The sequence below is a fragment of the Anneissia japonica genome, unplaced genomic scaffold (genome assembly GCF_011630105.1).
Source record: "Anneissia japonica isolate Jap-2015-1 unplaced genomic scaffold, ASM1163010v1 scaffold288060_len1141017_cov207, whole genome shotgun sequence".
Lineage (NCBI taxonomy): Eukaryota > Metazoa > Echinodermata > Crinoidea > Comatulida > Comatulidae > Anneissia > Anneissia japonica.
In genome coordinates this window covers 343,985-366,565 of record NW_022712486.1, presented here as the reverse complement: position 1 = coordinate 366,565, position 22,581 = coordinate 343,985, and the positions used below count along the sequence as shown (strand labels likewise).

The following is a 22,581-nucleotide window of genomic DNA, read 5'->3' as shown; positions in this document are numbered from 1 at the left end:
ATATATATATATATATATATATATATATATATATAATCTGCGTGGTTGGCTTAAACCAGATCATGTAGACAAGAGTGCTCAATGCAGTAATATAGCAGAGCAGATATATATATTTGTCTATATACATATATATATATGTGTCTGACACATGCTGAAGAAAAATCAGCATGTCCGCAAGGCGGTTTAGATTTTTCTCTATAAATACTACACCAAGACTTATAAATATATATGTATCTGAAATAAATATATTTATATACACTTCATGTTAGTTGTCGGTTAAAATACGGCACTGTACTGTAAATATGCCGTACTTTAGATACACTATGCTTGTATCGTAAATGTATTATACTGTACATACACATTGCAGTAATTGTACTGTAAATAATGTACTGTACAGTTTGCAGTAACCTAAATAGTTTGTTCTGTCTGTAAATATACTACAGTACTGTATATATAACTGTACTGTGTTTACTGTAGGTGTTAATGTTCTGTACTGTAAATGTATTACAGTACTGTATATATATATTTGATATATAGAGAGAAAGACACTTTCAAATAAAGAGGGTCCACCCACCTCAGTCCCACCGTGGTTGGGACTGTGGTCAGAAATTTTTTAATGATTTTAGCACCTCTAGATGGCCGGAAATGGCACTCTCAGACTTAAATTCAAATACAATTTTCATTTTTTCTCCACTTTTTTAATTTGAAAAATGTAGGGGACCCACCTTGAATCTGCCTTGAATCTGAAGGTGTTCAGCAAGGTTGAACATTCTGGTTTACCATCCATATGCCTTCATAACATACCTAATATTATCTTATACCTATATTATCTATGCTTTGTTCTATTTAAGTGCTTGTATTGTATAGTGTTTGTTTAGTTAAAGGTGCCTTAGTCTAAATCAAAACATTAGTCCAGCAGGGTTTAATATTTGTGTAAAACATAAGTGAATAAAAATTAAAATGTCATAATGATATATTTTGTGCAAAATTCCTTTTAATTCTATTTATACCAATTGCTCTATCAGGTTATAATTCTGAGGAAAATGTTTTTTTTTTTTTCAAACCTTATTTTTCTTTTAGCACTGTAGGCCATTGTACTTACATCATCGTGATTGATTTATATATTATTAATTGGTCAGCTGATTGGTTGATCGATTATTTATAGTAATAGTTATTTTATTATTAATAATTGATTAATTTGTTCATTAATTGATTGCTTCATTGATTGGTTGGTCTGTTGGTTGATTTCAATTCCTGTGTTATGTTTTATTCCCTTCTTGCCTCAAATGCAATAAAATAATACTTTTGAATTGTTCTTTTGGTGTTGTCTCAGAATTTTGGGGAAGACACAAAACCAGGTGGAAAGATGATATTGTTAGATTTGCGAGAATTTCATGGATGAGAGTGTACAGGAGGGGAGTGGTTGATTTCAGCTTGGGAGGCCTTCGCCTTGCAGTGGACGACAGCAGCTGGTGGTGGAGGTAATAGGCAGCTTTTGAGTGCACGACGACGGTAGGACGTAGAACGTAGTAGCATCACTAAAGGTCGTTTGCGCATGCGAGAACGTCGCGTGGATTCTAGGACGCAATTTGGCAAAATCTACGTATGCAGATAACGTAGGATGCCCGGCAGGACGGTCACATACACATGAGTGATTACGTTCTAGCGTCGCATTGTCGCGAAAATCGAAAGGTCCCTATTGATGGCGATGGAGATCACGAGGACGGTGACGATGAGATATTAGGGAGATTTCGGAACCTTACGAAAGCGATAAAGAATACGAATACCTCATATCATTATCGTCAATCATGCGTGAAACATTATTGACAATTATATGCTGTATGAGCTGAATATGATCCTTAATTCATGCAAAATGCATGAATTGCCTACATCGTGACAGATATGCTAATGTATGGGAAGGGTTGTCTAAAAATTTGATGATGCAACCGTATTCGTTATCGTTTTCGTAAGAAACTCCCTATTTAAAGCAAATTCCTGTGGATAATATTTGTTTAAATCTGAGTCGTAAATTCGAATAGAGTCCATTTGTTTTCGACAAATAAATGTAAAAACACGGCAAGTATATGCAGGTTGGTGTCTTGTCTTTCCTCATCTAACAAAATGTAACAACATTGATTCGGGATGGGCAGCTGATTTAAAAGACTTACAGTGCTCCATTTGCTGGCCCAACAATTTATTATTATTTTGTTGTTTTGGTAGCTGGGTCAATAAAACGAAAAGAAACGAGTAATAAATTTTTTTACGACCAACACCTTGGTTGGTTTCTTTTTACATTTTATTTATTGAAGCAAAACGAAGACTATTTATTTTACTTTTGTTGTTTTTTTTTTAATGACGATGATGTTTTTTTTTAATGACGATGATGATGACGATGATGAGACTAGGAATCAACTTGATAATTTCATATTAAAGACAATTAGAACCAAATGAAATGGTTTAAAAATAAAAACGATATTCAGATTAAGTAACCTTTAAGTCTCTCTTGCTATCAGATCTCGAAAGAAATTATGATGTAGTAACTCCTCTCTGAACTTTTAAAAGAAAAAAACATGGGCTTTCTACATCTTAATCGTCGAACAATACCAAACAGGTTGCTAGTAGCTTTTACCAGTCCTATAGCCTGGCATCAACATTTTAAGATTTTTTTCGTCATCATGACACTAACCATCCACATGATACCGTTAAATGCAGTTCAGTAACAAACATTATCAATACAAGCTGGGGTGGATCTAAGGGAAAAAAGAAGAGCTCTCCTCCCCCAACCCCCGCCCCCCCCCAAAAAAAAAAGAAGAAAGGGAAGGAAGGAGAGAAGAGAGAGGTAATGAAAGTGCTGCATGATACCCCTATAAAAGTTTTAATGTGTGTACTCGTTTTTATTTTATTATATACAATAAATATTATATTACACATTCGACAATTTAATTAGTGAAACTATTTAGTCCCTATATTTATAATGACATCCTGTCAAAAGCAATTTTACATTTCGATAAATATATGTTTCAACAAAAATATCTGAATGCAATTTATTGTATTCAGAAAACGTCGGGAATCTTATTTCATTTTATTATCCCATTATCATTATTATTATTATTACCGTAGGCTACTATTCGAATAAACGCCCAAATAAACGCAACTCCAGAGCCTAATTTGGAATAAACGCCACCCTAACGCCTGTCTCAAGGCGTTTATTTTTTCCTCAAATAATGGAAGCAACACCATTCTCAAGATATTCTATTACTATGATGTTCTACTCCAGTAAATATATTTTTTCTAACCTGGTTGGAATTAATTATTTTTTATGATCACTATAACACATTTTATCGGCAATGTGTTCTATATTTTGCAAGACTTTTATATTTCGCAAACCTTTTTTTACATCGTCAAAGTGGGGCGGATAAAAATAATAATTAATTTTTGTTATTCTATTTTAGCAAGTAGTTTTGCCAAAAACATCCAGACGGAAGAGAGAATAAAAATAAAATTTTATTGGTAAATGTAAACAGTATAGTAGGTTTAAATTGTTATGGCAGAGGTGGGCATAATAAAAATAAAGAAAAACTTTTTTTTTTCTGAAATTTTTATTTTTTTGCAGCAACGTATAGGCTAATTGGCCAAAAATAAAATATTAGTTTTAATTCGAGTTTTAGTTTTGGCGAGTGACGGGTTCGCTAAACAAGGTATAAAAATCTGGTCTCTTACGCCAACAAAAATATACGCCTCTCTCGAATACCCCCCCCCCCCCTAGAAACCTCAATGTTAAATTGTTTTCATTCATGTGGGTTTGGTCTGATGCGCTTATTCTCCAAGTGGTGGAGAATGGGGTAGAGTCACACCTTCTGTTCCCTGGCGAGAATGATGAACGCAGTGTTGTTCACTGTGTAAAAGCAGTGTGTGTGACGTTCAATTCCGGATAGCAATGGAGGGAAATTTGACATCATCATCACTGTTTCCCCAAGTTTTATAAACAACATTTCTCTGTATAATACTGAACATCCGAATCATGGTTATTATTCTATATATTTTTAATAAACTTTTTCGATAAATGAAATAACTAACTGTTTACTGAGTAGGCTTACGCTTATTTATACGCTATGAGAATTACAGACTCTCATAATAGGCCTACTGTAATGTTGAATAATATGATCATGAGCCATTATAGGCAAAACAGTAAAAAATTAGCACTTTTTTCTACTAAGTAGGCCTATGTAGAGATTTTATTATCACTGTTTCAATGTGTGTCAGTTCTGGTAATCAATTATTGGTCTACAGTCCTTTGCTTTCTTCTATCTTGATTAATTATTGGTTATCTATAAAACGATTAAGATATTTTAAGTGCTTTAAGGAAGGCAGAATATGAAGTACGTCATGAAAAAGCTTCCTAATTGCGTCATTTCTATAATATTCTAAATTTAGATATTACGTTTATCGAAATTAACCAATAGAAATTCAATGAGTACATCACATGATTACTCTCCGTCAAATCTCGTTTGGATGGGGACGAAGCTACAGTGCTAAACAGCATGATACATCCAGGGCTTTGAGCTATCACACATCGGGACTTACGTGTTCCTTGACTCAGAAATTTTGGCCTACATTGCTGGAAAGAAAGTAATATTAAAGTATTATTTTCGCCAAGAAAGACAACAAAATCAAATGACAGAGTCGGGGATTGACCTTGGATTTGACGAGTCTGATTTCTCGTTCGATGAATGTCTGTTTTCAGACTTAAAACTAGACGAATTGCAGGTGAAAGAATTTGATTTCCACCAACTGAAGAGCAGATCGGTGGAAAAAGACAGGTACGTAGCCTTCCACGCTTTGATAAGAAAGGGGGTGTTCCCTCTTCTTGTTATGTGAACCCGCCGTACGATGCTTGTTATATACTGTACTAGCCAAGGCTTGTCAATTGCTAAACGACCGGAAAACATCTGAAATGATGGGATAAATACAATAGAATAATAGTAAAGTCTGCAGGCCTAGCATTGCATAGGCGCTAGGCCTAGCCGTGCTGTATTTACTTTTAGGCAAGGCAAGGCCTTGCCTAAACTAGGCCTGGCCCTAGTACTAGTACTACTACTAAATCAGAGGCCTAGGCGCTACTACTATAGAAAGTAAGACAAGCAGCTCACTTCTACAGGAGATCTAATATTCATTATTCCTTTCAATTATTTACATTCTAAAACAGCCAGGCATAAAACGTAAATAAAGGCAAACGTGTAGGTCTAGGTAGGTAGTTAATTAATTAAAGCATGCATGCTTAAATCGTATGTCTGTACAGACTGTGTACGTTCACAATGGAAATTTTGTATGAATAATGGCTGTTATTAACCCTTTGGTGGATGGTCACATCAAATTTGTTATATGATCCTCTTGCTTTTGAACACTATAATATATAAACATCATCACCACCCTCTCACTTATCAGCCAGTCTTCAATCATCAGTTCCCTTTCTCTTATTGCTTTATTTCACAATATCTTGATGGAAAAGTGACTAGTTTCATTGTAGAGTTGTTATTAATAAATTTAATTTACTTGATTTCCCAGGATGACTGTAACTGTAATCCTGGGTATAGAAGCCAAGCATACAATGCTTTTTGGCCCCTTGATGAGCAATCTATACTACTTTGTATACGGTGCAAATTTTACGGGGTGGTCAGCCCAGAGCCTCTCAATTGCAGATTTAAACATATTTAAGGATGTAGCATTAACATCCTCCTCAGACAATGAATTCCAATTCTTAATAAAATTCTTAATAATTCACCTTTTTTTCTCAGATTAGTTCTAGAGTAATGCTGCTTTAATTTATATGAATGGCCTCTAGTGACACTGTCAGCATTAAATTTAAAAAAGTAATCTTTAGAAATATTATCAAAACCATGAACAATTCTAAACACTTGCAATAAACCTGCGCGCTGTCTTCAATACTTTAGTGTTGGAAGATTTCTGGTTTTCAATCGTTCCTCATATGATGAGGAAGATGAAGATATTCAGGAAACATCCTAGTAGCACGCTGCTGTACTTTCTCAAGAAGGTCTTCATCTTTCTTAAACTTGGAGAATATACAACATTGCAATATTCTAATAGGTCTCACAATAGATTTGTACTGTACAACTTTAAAAGCCCTTTAGATTTTAGACTAAAAAATATCTTTTAATCATTCCTAATTTCATGTTGGCTCTTTTTGAGATGTCAGCAACATGCACTGCAAAATTTAAGCTACGATAAAAAATGATGCCCAAATAATACTATTTATTTGATAAAATAACAACAAATTTTAACGCTGTGGATATTTTTACACAAATCCGTTTTGTTGATTGCTGGAGCTGACTTGACCCTAACCTTAAACTTCAGTTTTGGAACAACTAAATTAAAAGTTTTACATACTTTATGTCACTGGTCTATTTTTTATCCTACAGTACTACTATCAATGTTGACTGACTATGAATATGGTTTTAAAAAATATATCATTACTGACTCAGTGAATTATTGCTCGATCTTTTAAGGAGTATGCATCAACAGGCCTACTTTTTCCCCATCTCACACCTGCTGCCGCCTTTTAAGGGGTCAATGAAATTAAACAATGCAAAATACAGAGCTGCTTTGCATGTTCTTTATTATTACCGATTTCAATTCTAGACTAGCTGCATGTCCATATAACCTAGGTTACACTACAGGTCATATAAAAAGGCCGTGATTGCGGAGCATAAGTGACTTTTCTTCATGTGTACAAGAAAGCTTCTCTATTAGGTTTTACATGTTGTAAGTGCCACTTGAAACATTTGAATGTTTTTAAATGTCACTAATGGAAGCGTAAAGGCAAATTTAAGGGTGCAGTTTTAAAATCATACTTTTCAAGATGTACAATTGGCTACAATGATTTACAAGATATATGTAACACCTCACAATCGTACTGTATGTTGGTGGCAAAGGGCTTTAGAATATAGTGTATTATCAGGTCTACATAATTTCTTATTAGTGAGAAAACATTTTAGCGATATTTAGTGTTTCAAATATACATTGAAAACAATAAAAAATATGCGAGAAAACCCCAAGAAAATTGGCTAAATCTGGTGTCTGGTAATTATAAGCTTTGAGGAGTGAAGTGGGTATGTGGAGAAGAGAGAAGGGCTGTTTAACACATATTTTTTTTGTAGACAGACCATTTATTTACTTATACCCTGTAAACAGAAAGCATCACATTTTTATAATGTAATTCAAATGATCAGCTTAAAAATAAAAATAAATCTTTAACTTCCCCATCCACCCCCCCCCCCCCCGGTTTCTATAATATACAGTACTTTATAACTATATTCAAAAACTAAAATGAGACTCAAAATATATCAGGTATATTATTTTAAGAAATAACTTGCATAATTTATGTGCTTCTATTTTAATCATTATCAGATCGTTTCACATGTTCCTGTAGGTTACAATCTCTTTCACAAGACAAACATTTGACATGTAATATTCTACAGTGTATAAATTAAGTTATATTATTAGTCACAAGGAATCCGGTTACTTGACAGGAATTGAACCCAGGACCCTGGGTTAGAAAGTGAAGCATCTTATCCTTAACCACTAAGCATGGTTTCATCATTTCATCATACTAGTTAATTCTGCCCTAATCTTGAAACTTCCTCATTGTGCAAAATCTATTCACAAACATACACACAAACTGTATTGTGGAATTTCCATTTCTATTATTATATCCTCCAGTTCATTCAGGTCAGACTTCATGTAGCTAAATCATACATTCATTGTTTTTGTTTTGGTGGTTTTTCCTGTATCTTCCCTCTGTTTTCCCCTTTTTTCCCCCCTTCAATATTTTTCAACATTTTATGTTTTTTTTTTCACATTCATGTAAAATGAATGACAACTTTTTTTATGTTAGGAGATTTAATCTAAATGTTGCCTAAAACTTGTTAGTATTTAAAGTACAATAGTGACCTGGCTATATATAGCCTATAGCCACGCAGCAGATTTTAATCTGTTATATTTTCTATAATTCCATAGAAAGTGTTGACAGGAATTCCACTTTTGTTAGAGCATATCTCCTCTATTCATTAAATACTGTATACTACGTCATGAAATAATCTGATATGATAAAAGTAACAGCACACATTAAGTATGTAAGTTAGCTCTTAATTTAGTATGCTTAAAATGAAATAGGATTCAACTAAAAGTGAAAGATTAATTTTTTTTAACTGGTATTACATAAAATTTTTAAACTGAGAGTGATGATTAAAAAAAAAAATGTATTACAGTATGTTGCTATGGCTACAATCCTTAACATTCTATCTTGATGGCCGGCAAAATGCATGCCTGGCTACTTGAATCATACAAACTATGTAGTTTATTCTTACAACCTGAAAACCCTAAGGGGTTGTTTTCAGGGTATCTGACTCCTCATCGGGGAATTTCTGCGCCGTCATTATTTTTGACCTCTTAGTACAGTACATGAGTATAGATTCTGTGCTTGGAAATTTCTAGTGGTAGGGTAGGATGTTTTTTTTTTTTTTTCTCATCCCATTCTCAGTGCTATGTTTGCATTCCCTCACTTTTTCAAACAAGGGCTATCATAGTTGATGTTGAAATAACCAAGGCTATAATAGGCTTATTAGGAAGACTTGTAGTCCTGTAGAAGAGAATGGTTGGGGTTGTGTTGGTTGACATTTAAAATTGGAAGTACACAATTTATGTCGCTGCTGGTCTCAACAGATTGGAAGTGGCTACCAGCTTAAAAAGGTTTAATACCCAGCTTAGTGTGCTCTATCCAGTCATTTAAGATGAACATGGAAATACTCCTATGTGCTGACACTGCTGTTAGTGTAGGTGTTAGGTTTCCAATCTAAAGATCAGAGGTTCATCTTCCTAATGATTTGCTGTTTAATGTGCAAGCGTGAAAGGTCATAATATTTCCTCAAACTACTGCGCATAGTGTGTTGTAATATTACACAGTCATGTGTAAGGAAATGAATTTAACCCAAAACAGGCAGTTAAATTTATATCACTTAAAATTTAACATAATGTTTGTTTTCAATGTTGGTTCATGAAGATAATTTCCAATATATGGACAATTTTACTATTTTTGAAATAAATTATTCATTTTTCAATTTTAATTTTATTAAATATTTAATTGATAAATTCTGTAGCTGAATTGCATCAAATTTACAATTACAAATTCCATACACTAATAAGACATAATGTAAAAATTTATACACACTAAATACAATTTGGTAATTAAATTACCAGATACTAAGTTATTAATAAGTGAAATAATAAAACAAAGTACGAATGAAGACACAAGCAAAAAGAGAAACACTAAATTTGGTGAAAAAGGAATCAAAATGCCTGAAAAGACATAAAAATGCATAAAAATACACAAAAATACATTAACTTAAAATGTTGCACAATAGACCAAGCAAATGGAGAAAATTATTTATTTTTCAAAATTGATTATAGATTATTAAACATTATTAATTAATTATTAAAGATTGTTAATTATTGCACAAGATTTATATCAGGTAACTATTTAAACATTAGCAGTATTATTAGTTTTTGCTATTTTTATTTTGAAATGAAATTTGTTACAGTTATGTAAATGATTCCTTGGTAGAATGAATTGCTTTTTGGATGAGTAGTGATACAAAATGGAATTGTTTGATAATTTTATAACCTGATAAACTAAATTTGTTAAATGCTGCCCTCTGTTGGTCATATATTACAAGAATTCATTGACTTGCCAAATCCACAGTAAGCTTACAGCGTAAGTAAGCAACATAAAAGGCTATAGTTGAAAGTTGAAAGGGCATAATCTGCTATTGTGACCTGTGTGTGTAATTCCTCAAGATACATCAAGTTCATTAATAGGAAGATTTCATCAACGCTTCTTTCTTTGATTGAGATTAATATTTATTAATACAAGAAGACCTGAAGTAGTAGAAACTAATGTGTTTGTGTGTGTAACAATCTGCATACATGTATATGGTGGTGGTGGTAGTTGTGAAAGGATTTTGACTCTCTTCTTCATATGGTTTGTTATTGTTGTATATTTTGTGATTCCAGTATGTGATTTCTCACTTCCAAATTCTATTTTATCTCAGTTCATCATGCTTTCCCAGTGAACTGAGTATATATTATTATGTTTATATGATTCTCTTTTAGCATCTACCTGTTCTATACGTACTAGTTTATTACTGATGATATTTATATACGTAATACAATATGTTAATGAATTTGAGACTTACATAAGTTAACCTAATTTCAATTTAATTCATAATGATAATAGGTTTTTACACAAGGCTGTCCCACTGCTTGGTCACTGTTTTTTTTCTTTAATAAATCTATTATTTCAGACCATTATAATATTTTCAGTTAGGAATACTGTAATATATTAAAATCTTGCTATGTACAAGTAGGACTAAAAATATGTGTATTATTACACTAAACGTATGTTGGGTTAAGTCTTCAGGTTCCAAAGAATTTGAGGCTTCCATCCATAATCAGAATTCAGAATATGTGCTGGTATTTTAATTATACTTTTGATTATTGCTTGTAGGAGATACTTGAAACATCCAATTTGTCATGGAAATAACTATTTATTGAGATTGATCAATAATTAGCAAATAATTAATTTATATTGTCCTGGTACATGTACATTAATCAGTTCAGAGGTAGTCAGCCCAGCCCAGCCTAGCCTAGCCTAGCATAGCCTACCCCGACCATGGTCTGGCCAAGGCTAAGCCCCGACTAGCCTGGCCAGGCTTAGCCTGAGCTGAGCTGTAGGGAGTTATTATATTGGAATGGGGAAAGGACAAAGGGATTTGAGGCTTTGAACTTCAATTAAAAAAAGAAAACGGGATTTGAATCTGAAAAATGAACTCCGGTTTAGCAAGGCACTTTTCGACATTGTCTCTCTCCATCCAGGCATATAAGAGGTATCTCGTCGGTTCAAACACCAACTTCCTGATTGCTAGCTATTACTGCTTTCCCAGTGAACTGAGTATATATTATGTTTATATGATTTTCTTTTATTTTCATTCATTGTACTGTAATTGCTAATTGTTTTTTTTTTATATAGACCTTTTAAAGTCATTGTACTATATATAAAAGTGCCTGGATTCAAACTTTGACTGTGTTTCATTGTATTGTCAAGAGGCAAATAAATAAACATAAAACCTGAACAAATTAAATTAATATTCCCCACCCATTCCTTGATATTAAAATAGGATGTTAACTGCTAACATCTGATAGACTCACCATATGGTTGGAAATTTTAATTGTTTATATTGAATGATTTACCAATTAAATAATTCTTGATCTTCCCATTGTACATATACCTAGAAAAAGTATTCAAAATGAATTTATGGTAGGAAATGAATGCTTAATCCAAAGTAAATATTAGTGAACCAGGCTGTACACTAGTCCCATGGTAGTAGTCCTTGTGGCTTATCTAGGGTAGAATATATAGTCAGGGAAAATACTAGACTATGTTTAGTGAGGGAATTTCCAATCTTTATTGTGGTAATGTGCAAAAAAAATAACTTGGACATTTCTCAAGGTTTTTGACGACGGAAACGGATAGGTCAGTCATCCTTGCTATTAAGTTCTTGGTGGCTAACTCTTGTAGCATTGATATTTCTGCATTTCTATTTAGGCGAAATCAGTAGGAAGACTAATACTGGGATTAAAATTGTGCTGATTCATGCCATTTATTTGAGTCTAGAATAACAATAGCTTTTGATAATATTCTTAATACTTTCATTTTGCATGAGAAGAAAGAAATGTAAAGCTTAAGAGGCGTAAATGTTTTCTTCCTTTGTTTTTCTTCCAGATCCCATCCAATGCCTTTTGTCTCCGTGCTATGGTATTGTTTTCAAATTTATTCATTTGAAAAATATACAATTGATCTAGGCATTTTGTTAAAATAAATTAATGAAGGGGATATTAACTACTTACAGCCTTTGAACTTTTTAACATGCCTTTAGACAATTTTAAATGGGACATGGGAAGATTCTATGCAAAATAAACTTAGTGTTACTAAGTTACTTCAATATTATATTTTTCCTTTTAGAAAAAATAGATTTTTATTGTTATATTGTAGTAAAATGTTCTTGCAGTAATTTAGTATGTGGACGTTATAATTAGCATTAGTCATAAAATCATTTTACCCAATATGGAGAAGCTGTTATTAGTAACAAATAAAATATGCCATGTTTTAGTTCCCTGTACTATATAAGGTACAGGTAGTCGTACTGGTGTGTGCCATGATCCCAGAAGGTATATTCACAGCTGGAAAAGTAACAATTGATCAACCATGGAGGTTCCTGATTGGCTAAACAATGTATTCCAGGAACCTGTTGGTCTCGATCTTGCTTGTACATGGATGATATTATTATGAAAATTATGAGGAACCTGAAACCAGTTTAGTTTTCTCGTTAAGTCCATCCGGAGGTTTCCGTTTCTTACCTTCTTCTGGCTTAAAACTCAGCGTATGGTGTCCTGATACAGCCGAGTTCTTCTGGGGAATCTGGAATAAGTCTTACTGATACCATGATTACAATGGTTAACACTCTAGGAGGATGTGCGCCGTTTAGACAGTAAATATGTTTTCAAGTTTTTATCTGGAAAAATTAGAGCGCACAAAAGAACAAAGATGAATGATTTTATAATTTTCACTTATCAAGAATAGAATTGTTTATTGGTTTTCCACACAAATAAAATGAGTTATTGTTATTATCTTAAATAATAGACAGCAGTAATCATTAAATATGGTAAAATATTGGTTTGAAAGGAAGTCATAATAAAGTTGAATCTAAATTTTAAAAAGGTAATTTTTTTTATGGTTTACTGTAATTTCCTGAAGATTCATTTATTGAGGTGAAACTTTAAAAAAAAAGGCCTTTTGGAGTCGAATCATTCATCTTCGTTCTCTTGCGTGCAACCGTGTTACATTATCCTAAAGTTCTGTCCACATTTTCTTTGACAAAAAACTAATGTATGCTCATATATAGTCATGATATGCCAATATATGGTCATGGTGTGCCTATATTTGGTCATGATGTGCCTATATTTGGTCGTGATGTGATGTCATGACCGTATTTAGGCATGTCACATGTGTTTGTCAAATAAAATTTGATAGTCTGGACAGGACTTACAGTAACAGTAATCAAACCGTTGAAGGGAACATTTGATTAACTTGCAGAATTATGATTTTGAACTTGATTTCAAGGTTTTTAAAAAAAACAAAAAAAAAACAAACTAGTTACAGAAGCTGAGACAGGATATGAAGGCTGACAGTGAAGGAAGTATGGGATTTTGACGGTGGCCTGTAAGAGATCAGTTGTGGAAGTCCTAGTGTCAGTTTTGTTCAATCCTTCTGTACGAAGCCTAAAAAATAAATTATGCGGATCTTTTCCATGAATTTCACACATTAACGATCTGGACAAGATGTCGGTTGTTTTTCAAGTGCCAAGCGCAGTGGCTAATCTGGGAGGTAGTCAAAGAAATCGGCAAGTACAAAAACATGTCATTGACTATGTGCTTGCTTTCCCTTTAACGTCATCAGAGGCACGTAGCCTGTTAGTCACGCCGGCTGGATCCTGTCATTTTAATTCTAGGCTTAGATAGCTGCGGTATCACTCTGCCTGTCAATAGCCGTCGGTGATTGCACGTCTCTTTAGGCTAGGCTTAGGCCTGGCTTTTCTAGAACTAATATTAGGCTAGTATATTTGATGGTGGCTTTTTATTAGATAATACACAATTAACTTGTTTAATACACCATCCTCTGTGTGTATAGTATTATGACTTGTGTGGATCACATTTTCTTTCAGTGATTCCATGTTTGTTGCAATTGCTAATTGCTGTACAAGTGTCTTTGCTGGTTTTGTAATCTTCTCAATCATTGGCTACATGGCCAACCAATTAGGCAAACCTGTTGAAGAAGTGGTAGATCAAGGTAAAGTAAAAGTCATCTGAATAGGCTACATATCCACTTGATTTTATGGTCTAAATGGTCAGTTCATATTATGGTCTTTCTTGCTGCCTTGATCCACTTTGTGTCTTCTGCTAAATATTCATAATTTAAAGGTTGCTCAATAACAAGCAAATGTAGATGCAGAATGACCAATTTTTATATTAGTTCCGTAAAACCTCGAATTGAAGCCCTGGGCTTCTTTTTCTTGCCAAGTTTGGATGGGCTTCTTTTTGAGGCTACTTTCGCAAAGTAATGAGTGGGGGGCGGGGATTGGTGCTTCTTTTCAAAATGATTGCTGTAAATTTTGGGAATTAGTACTATAAAACAATAAATAGGGCCACTGTAAAATCAATCTGTATCATGGAATGTATCAACCGACATTAAATCACCTAAACTACTGTATAAACCAAGCGCGTTTTTATTTATTTTATTTTTTCTTTAAAATTCATGTACAGTGTACAGTATGTACTGTATTGTTTCGAAAGGAAGCCCATGCTATCTTGAAAGGAAGCCCATGGGCTTCTTTTCGAGGCTAATTTTGCAAACTAAAGAGGGGGGCTTCAATTTGAGATGGGCTTCCATTCGAGATTAAGCCATTGGCTTCAATTCGAGGTTTTGCAGTAGTATCAAGCAATATAGTAACTCAGGAAGTTGTGGGTTTAATCAGGCTGGTTTAATTCCCATTCAAGTCACTTTTGTTTTTTACACGTATTTCAAACACGAGTATTCAGTGCATTAAAGCATGTGATATTTGGGGAAATATATGTTCCTTGATGTAATACTGTTGTAACTATTAATTATACGTTTGTTGTTCAGAAATTATATTTTACTTAATATAAAGTTTTGTATTCTTTTGGTCTGAATGATTATACAATATATTCTAAATGTTACACATGAAGAGAAAAACTCTTAAATGGTCTGGCTGTAGTGTAGTGCTTTATATAAAGAGGAGGCTTTCGTTGGAAGTTTGAACTGATTGGAGGCAATTAAGTTTACATTCTAAGGTAATAATGATAACACGCATGAAACAGACATCAATGTGATACGCCCTCTTCAAACTTGCAGATTCCTCTTCTTTACCGTTTAAAATTGTATATATATAGAAAAGGTTCAATTTGACAGTTACTTGATATTTGCAACTTGTGTTCATTGGATCTTGTAAATATTGTGTTCTGGAAAACCAAAACAAATCAAGTTAGTCCAAGGCCAAGTTAAAGTTGAAATACTAAGAGTACAGACAGACGTCTTGTTAACCCTTACGCCCGTATTCTTAAAACGAACTTGAGTCGAACTTCGAACTAGAACCTCATTTAGAATTAGTTGCAACTTCAACTTCAATTTGTATTCACAAGCAACATAGTCGAAGTTCTAACTACGACTAAATCTAGTCCTAGTTATAGTTCAGCTGAAGATGGCTGGCAAGCAACAACTATCAAACTAACCAATGAAAAGAGCTAATTTTAATAGCAGACGAAATTTTAGAGATCTGGTAACACAAATGAATATTAATCTGCTGTCCCTCTTTCACAAACATATTTCCTCACAATTCATAATAAGACCATTATTCGTCTAACTAATATTCAAACATGTTAATTTCACATTATGGAAGCTAAACGTAATGTCCCCTTTCTTGAACACACTGGAGATACATCAGATCTATTTATACAATCGTTTATATTCACTTTGTATATCGTAAGTTACAAAAAGCACGTTTTTAGTGGGGTAAATATTTCAAGTCGGCGATTTAGCATGACCCTAGTTTTTAGTCGGCCTGAGGAGGTATAATTTTAATCGAGGTTCGCATGATTTAGTCGTAGAGCTAATCAAAGTTTGTTTTAAGAATACGAAATGACGTAATTTTGAGGTTTTAGTTCAAACTACGACTAAAGTTTGTTTTAAGAATACCGGGGTTAGACTAACGGAAATGTGTTAATAAACAACCACAGATCCCATCCAATTAAATGCTTTTTTGGTAAATTCCAAGCTGCTGCAATTTAACAATAAATAACCTTGCAAACTTTAAGGCATACAGTAGTTTCTCATAGTCTTCATCTACCCTCTTTCTCTTCGGAATTATCAGTCATCAGCCAACACGATTCTATGGACATCCAAACACAATGCGTGTGGGTGATGAATCGTTTTCATTTATAACTCGCTCAGACTCACCAGTAATCAGCATTGCACCGTCAAGTGCTCACACAGTGAAGACGATGGTCAGCCAATGGATGTTTACCAAGCTTTTAGCACAAATTTGATTGTGCCTTAGAAGTATTCATCGAAGAACTCGTAGGTAGCTCGTAGAGTACTCGGGGTACACTAATCTAGCTCGTACACTATTCTGGATACTCGTCAGTGGTTTTGTCATCTACGAGTTCGATATGAGTACCCCGAATGAAGTACGAGCGCACCGAGTTGGCTTGTACCTAACTCGTATCTTATTCGGTACGAACTTGTTAGAGAGAGGGGCTTTAGGGTATACAAGGGTATACAAAGGTATACAAGTATATAAGGGTATGACATGTGTCAGCTTCTCTAGTATAACATCAATGTTTTAAACAGAAATATGTAAAGTTACTTTCAATCTAGTTCAGTTCACATTTTTTGGAGAATTGCAATGTTTACTAGTTTTGGTTGATATAGTACAAAGGTCAGAATAATTGGTTCATAAAAGTTTTGAACTGTCAAAATGCAGAGCATTCTCCGCTTCACTGATAAGAATTAGTTGTAAGTAGCTTCTTTCTCCTGCTCTGAGTAGATAACACTGATCCCTCTACTGTGACCTACAAGTACTTATACTTCAGCTCTCTTCAATCGATAATGGCTGTGTTGGTTTAGGCCACAGATAACAAGCTATTTTGACAGAATTACAATCTTGAGCAGTCAAACACAGTTTAGTTAAAGATGCGCTATCTGGCTTTCCCTCCTGTTAGCGCCTGAGCTGAAGTTGTCCTAGATTTCAGCTTTCGTGGAGCCTACATCCGTAACAAGGCACAGCCTTCATTTATCTTCCCCTACCGGATTCCCCGAGGGCAGCTGGTAAACCCCAGTCTATTGCCCTTGGAGGTGCCTTGATAATCTGCCCTGCTTGATAACCACTTAATCTAATGATATGCCTTAATGAAGAGTTGGTAATTGCCATGGCAATGAATACATCTGTTAGCAAAGCTGCAAATTTTCCTCACTTTCCAATGTAGATGTGAACAAGCCATGACCATTTGGATCATGCATACCCAATGGAGTGCTTTATAGTTGAACCTATGGCTGTCTAGATAAGAAGAATAGTAGGTCAACAAATATCTACAAAATTCATGTCCTTAAAATTCAGAGTACCTAGATGAATATTGTACTTTATTAAATCACATGCTTGTTAGGTCATTTATCCTAAAGTTATAGTAGAAATTTTTACCTAAAAGTATTTGGTATATAATGTTTTTATTTTAGCTTAGTATTTTTATATGAGATCCTCCTCGCAGTTTTTTTTAACACACTCTGTCCGCCCTTCAACTTTATGGAAGTCGGTGATTTCTCTGCCTCTGTTGCCTATTGGAATGACTTACCAACCAAAATTTGACAAGCATTATCATTAACACATTCAAACAACTACTCAAAAAACATCTTTTTAATTTATAAAATGTCCTCAATCAAGGATGAACTATTATTATTATTATTATTATTATTGTGATGGTTATTAATATTTTATTTTCAGTATTTATGGCATATACAGTTACACTTGTGTTATCACATTGACAAAGTTGTTCTAAGTTTGTAGGCTGATGATGCTTTTTTTAGTTTTTTTTGTCTTAAATTTCTCTTGTAATTGAGTACTACATTAGGAGATGTTACAGTTCAAGAGAGATTGTGGGTTTGTAAAACATAAATTGCTTTGTGTTATTTCTTGCCCCCCTCCATTTTCTGACCTAAAGTTTCCATTTTCAATTTAAAAAAAAAATTCTGTTAGCAAAGAGGCTGTATTTTCTTTTGTAGATTAAATGAATGACCAAATATAATCACATGATAAAAGAGGATATTAATATTTGTGTGGATGATAAGTAATGTATGAATTTTTTTTTTCAATAGTCCTCTTCGAAGACCTCAGAACCTAACCAGTCAGATGACCTCGCGCGCCAACTTCAAACAACAGTTGATGCGCCAGCAGGTGGAGCAACAGGAGCAATTGGAACAGCAACAAAAGGCAAATTTTGCGGGTCCTTCGTTTCCTCAGACGAGACCTATTGAGTTACAGCAACAGCCACAGTTGGCCACTATCCCTGAAGTTCCAAAAGACGTCCTTGTGGTAGGTTTTAATTTTGCAAGTTTTCTTTTAAGGCCAACTCTTGACAGTCTTATACGACTCAGCAATTCATTGTTAGAGAAAGTCTTATTATGTTTATTATTTTATGACGCACAGATCACTTCAGGCTGCGTTGGTCTTAAGAATGATGATTACACTGACGTGTTACCTTTTATTCAAGAAACATGTATTAAGAGATTGTTTTTATTCAGTGAATGTTATTTATTAATTATAATTATACTTGATATTTCATGTGTTTTTTCTGAATTTTACCAGACAATATATTACAATATTACGCGGTTTTAAAAATTCTTCTTCTATCTGTTGATTCTTAAGGCGTGTTTACGCAGAGCGCGGCACTTGGGTAGCAAAACTGACATTCATTCACACAGGGCAATCTATTTACACAGTGCATAACAACTCTTTTCTATGCATCATTTGCGGTTTGTTCAGCATGCTCAAAAGATGATCAAAGTCACTGATTGGTCAAAATACTTTTTTAAAGTGAATTTAATTTGACCGTAAAGTACATTCTTTTAAGTATGACCTGCTCCATATCTGAGCAATAGTCATAGGTAGAGGATAAAAATATCCATAATATCTGCAGATTCTAAAAACGTAAGAATAATAAATATACTTCAATCACATGTGCTAACATTCCCAAAGGAAAGATTAAAGAGGATTAAATGAAGTATACAGCACTAATTTTATAAAATTTAAGGCTTCATAAATCTATAACGGTTCCATTCACATCCGGGCAAGCCCTTTGATTTCCTGCAAGTGGAAAAAATGTTTACAAGTTAGCGAAGGGTTTATAGATAGGCCTACTGCCCTGCTAATCAAATCAAATCTGTTCTTAAAACTTAACTTTTTCCATAGTTCATACTTTTTAAGCGCTGTAAGACTCCTGTTAAGAACGCTACATAAATGCTACGTATTATTATTAAATCTGGAAAATAATAAATTAAACTGATTGCTTTGTGTCAATAGGTTATAAGCATTTAACTGAAAATTGGAACAAAAACCAATTTCTCTCCAATTAACAACCATATAATAGCATTCCTATACCTTCCTGCCAGCAAACTTAAGGAATTCCACAGCGAAAAGTCTGTAAATCATTGACAACTAATTTTTTTTTATCTGTGACTAATTGAAAGTTGATAATTTATATTGATACAATAAACCTTAATTTGAGTAAATCAAAACACTATACGTGAAGTATTCTTGCCTATATGCATGGAGCCTGTCAATTTCATAATAAATCCCTATAGAGAGAATCTTGGTAAAAATACTCGAACACCGTCCTGAATTTTAACACACTCCCGGTTTAGTCATGCATATTAATTGTGCACAGAATTAGGATATCATTTTGCGAAGGTAAGAAGTCTTTGGAAGTGCCTTATGGTGAATGATTAGTCCATTAGGATATTAAAATCTAAGACCTTTCTCTTAGTCAAATTCCTTATATAATTTCCTCCGTTTTCCCGCTAATTAATCACCAAGATGAGGGGAACATGATTTAATTTCATAATATTTATTTTGTGTTCACAATGAACTGCTGTTTGAAGTACACTAAACACATTGGAAGGGAAGGGATTGTAGTATAGTGCCTAAAGGTGTTAGTGAATTAATTTGATTAAAATCATAGTGTCAATGACCCTTACAAAAATACATCACTTAATGCTGAAATGAGCAAGTTTATTTTTACGTTGGCATTACTTTACCAAAATATTATTTTCAACATTATTTTAATACAAAATAAAGTTTTCTTCCATATATGACTGCATTGTGTTGGTTTATTTGGAATATTAATGTAATATTAATAATAATTTCAAAGTTAAAATGATTTGATAATTTAATTTTAAACTGTAACACAAATAATAAAACCCCTCTTCAGAGAACATTATATTACATTACTCTATGACCTGTTCCATAAAGCCAGTATAGAAACTTTAATAGGAACCTAAAAAAAATAAGATCAATTAAGAGGCACAAAGAATCCAAAAACCTGAGGCATACTAGTGACAGTTAGAATTATTACATAACAGTTAAAACAATTTATTTTTTTTATTGATTGATTATAGTTCAGTAAAATTGATCTGTATAAATTATGAATTAATTCTTCCATTTTATGATAAAAGAAAAAAAAGTCAATTTTTTATTTCTTTAATTGAGATATATGTAGAGAATTTAATTTTGATTTTATGTCTCATTGTACTATGCATTTTATTTCAATTTACCATAAAGTTATATTACCTACCTGTTAGCTAGGGAAACTGTTAGAACTTGCTCACTTCCTATTGGCTATTAAAACATCGTGAAAGATTGTAGTGAGCGTACAATGATCCATGTTCGTCCTCTAAGGGGATACAGACATGTCAAGTTTATCAGCCAATTAGAATGTAGGAAAGTGACGTGGGAACAGACAAGAGAGGGAAATAAGTTTAGCTTGAAAAGCAATGGCAAAGCTGGTCTCGTCGTCATTCATGTGTAACGATTATTCTAGGCCTGCTTCTTCTTCACTGCCTCACTGCCTCACTGTTACGATCACCAGGGCTGGACCCCAGGAAGACAATCAACCGCCTAACCCAGGACTAAGCTTAGAGATAGAGATAACGTTAATATATTTATTGATTTCATTGTTACCTGCTCAAAAATGATTGACTGTGCTTATTATAATCACAACTTCGGTGCACCCTTCTTGCATCATCATCAGCAGCAGCAGTATTATTACCAGCAGGGTAACCAGAACCAGTATGGCTACCATCACCAGATACCGGTAAGCTTTACCTAGCAACCAGGTGTAGAAGATGCTCAGTTTGAACTTAATTCTTTTAATGTGAATTATAATGTAAGAAGTAATGCTGAAATCTTGCAGTTAGGTCATATTTATTTTTATTTGTTTTTTTTCTCTCTTTTGATAATGTATGCATGCAATTAGATATTTCATGTATAACAAACTTAACATGGTAGTAACAATCAGTAAAATTCAATTGGAAGTATAAAATATTTTTTATGCAATAACTTGATTGGCCTCCTTTTTCTTGGAGTAAGTTCTTAAACCTTTCTTGGGACTATTATTCATGGTTTCATTGGTCCCTTAATTTAAATATTCAATCAACTTTTGGTTTCGTTGTTAAAATTCAATGCCACATACTTCTCAAAAATATTTCCTTTAATGATAATGAAACTAAAAGGATTTTTTTTTTGTGGTTGGTTTAGATAATGAGGCACAACCTTGTGTAGTACCTTAGTATTTAATGTATAAAGAATAAAATTATATATATAAAAAAAAATACAATTCTAAAACAATAGATATAATTGTTTGAGGTTCTGTAAATAGAATCTTCATTAATAAAATGCAATAGAATAACAAAAATGGTCCTAGATAGTAACACTTAAAGGTTTTGGGTTCTATTCCCATTAAAATCACTTGCATTATCTTTTCGAAAGTATTTATTGGCACGGTTTTTAATGCAATGACACATCATTTTTAGGCAACAAATAGCATCCTTGTTTAAAAAAGTAGATGAAGTAGAATTTTTATTTAGTTTAATTTAATATAAATATCTAATATTTCAGCATCAGAAATATAGAGACTTTTAAGGGTGGCTGGGTAGTCTGAGAACAATTATCTGATTTTAGGTCACATCTGACAATTATTTTATCTTTTGATGGTATACTTTTGTGTCATCATTACCGAACCATTATTTTATATGTTTGCTTTTACCATAATGGGCTTACATGATGAGGGTATCTTTGTACCATTACCATCCATTTATTGGCCTGCTCCAACCATAATAGGCTTATATATTCAAGGTTTATTAGATTTTGTAGGTATCTTGATGCATGCAATTTACATATTCACTCATCATTGTCGATCGTTTTAAAAGTGCTTTTGTAATTAAATTTTGTAGCCCGCGGATGGTTTTATTTCTTCTAACAGAGAAATATTGGTTGGTTTTGGTTTTCGGTTTTAGCAAAATTACACAATATTGAATAATAAGTAATGAGTAAGAAAAATTGTAAAACTTGATTAAATAGAATAAAAGAAAACATCCACGTAAAAAATAAGATTCTGATTACCGGTACTTGGGCTTTACAGGACAAATGTAATAAACTGGGTGATATTTACAATAGCAGCGTAACAATAAACTTGGTATACTATAGGTTTTATTTTTTTAAGTACAAGCCAAACTGCTACTGAACAATTGATTGGGTCAATTTTGGGGTGGGCTAAAACCAGAGCAGCACAAAAAGCAAAAGTATAGTGCGCTTAAATGTCTAGCATGCT

The 22,581-nt window shown here is 33.4% G+C and overlaps 1 protein-coding gene across 5 annotated transcripts in view; it reads left to right on the top strand.

Annotated features, from left to right (window-relative positions):
* Nucleotides 1-4,521: 4,521 nt before the first annotated feature.
* Nucleotides 4,522-22,581, top strand: part of LOC117107854 (microphthalmia-associated transcription factor-like) — a 46,164-nt gene continuing 28,104 nt past the window's right edge. Inside the window, exons 1-2 of one of the 5 annotated variants that reach the window (XM_033249655.1) lie at nucleotides 4,522-4,820; nucleotides 18,074-18,290. In XM_033249655.1, coding sequence (XP_033105546.1) covers nucleotides 4,675-4,820; nucleotides 18,074-18,290 — 363 coding nt within the window. In that variant the 5' untranslated portion in view covers nucleotides 4,522-4,674. Of the gene's footprint in view, nucleotides 4,821-9,847; nucleotides 10,055-12,362; nucleotides 12,621-13,394; nucleotides 13,533-18,073; nucleotides 18,291-20,872; nucleotides 21,067-22,581 lie in introns of those variants that run through there. The other 4 variants (XM_033249658.1, XM_033249657.1, XM_033249656.1 and 1 more) reach the window with 4 other exon arrangements.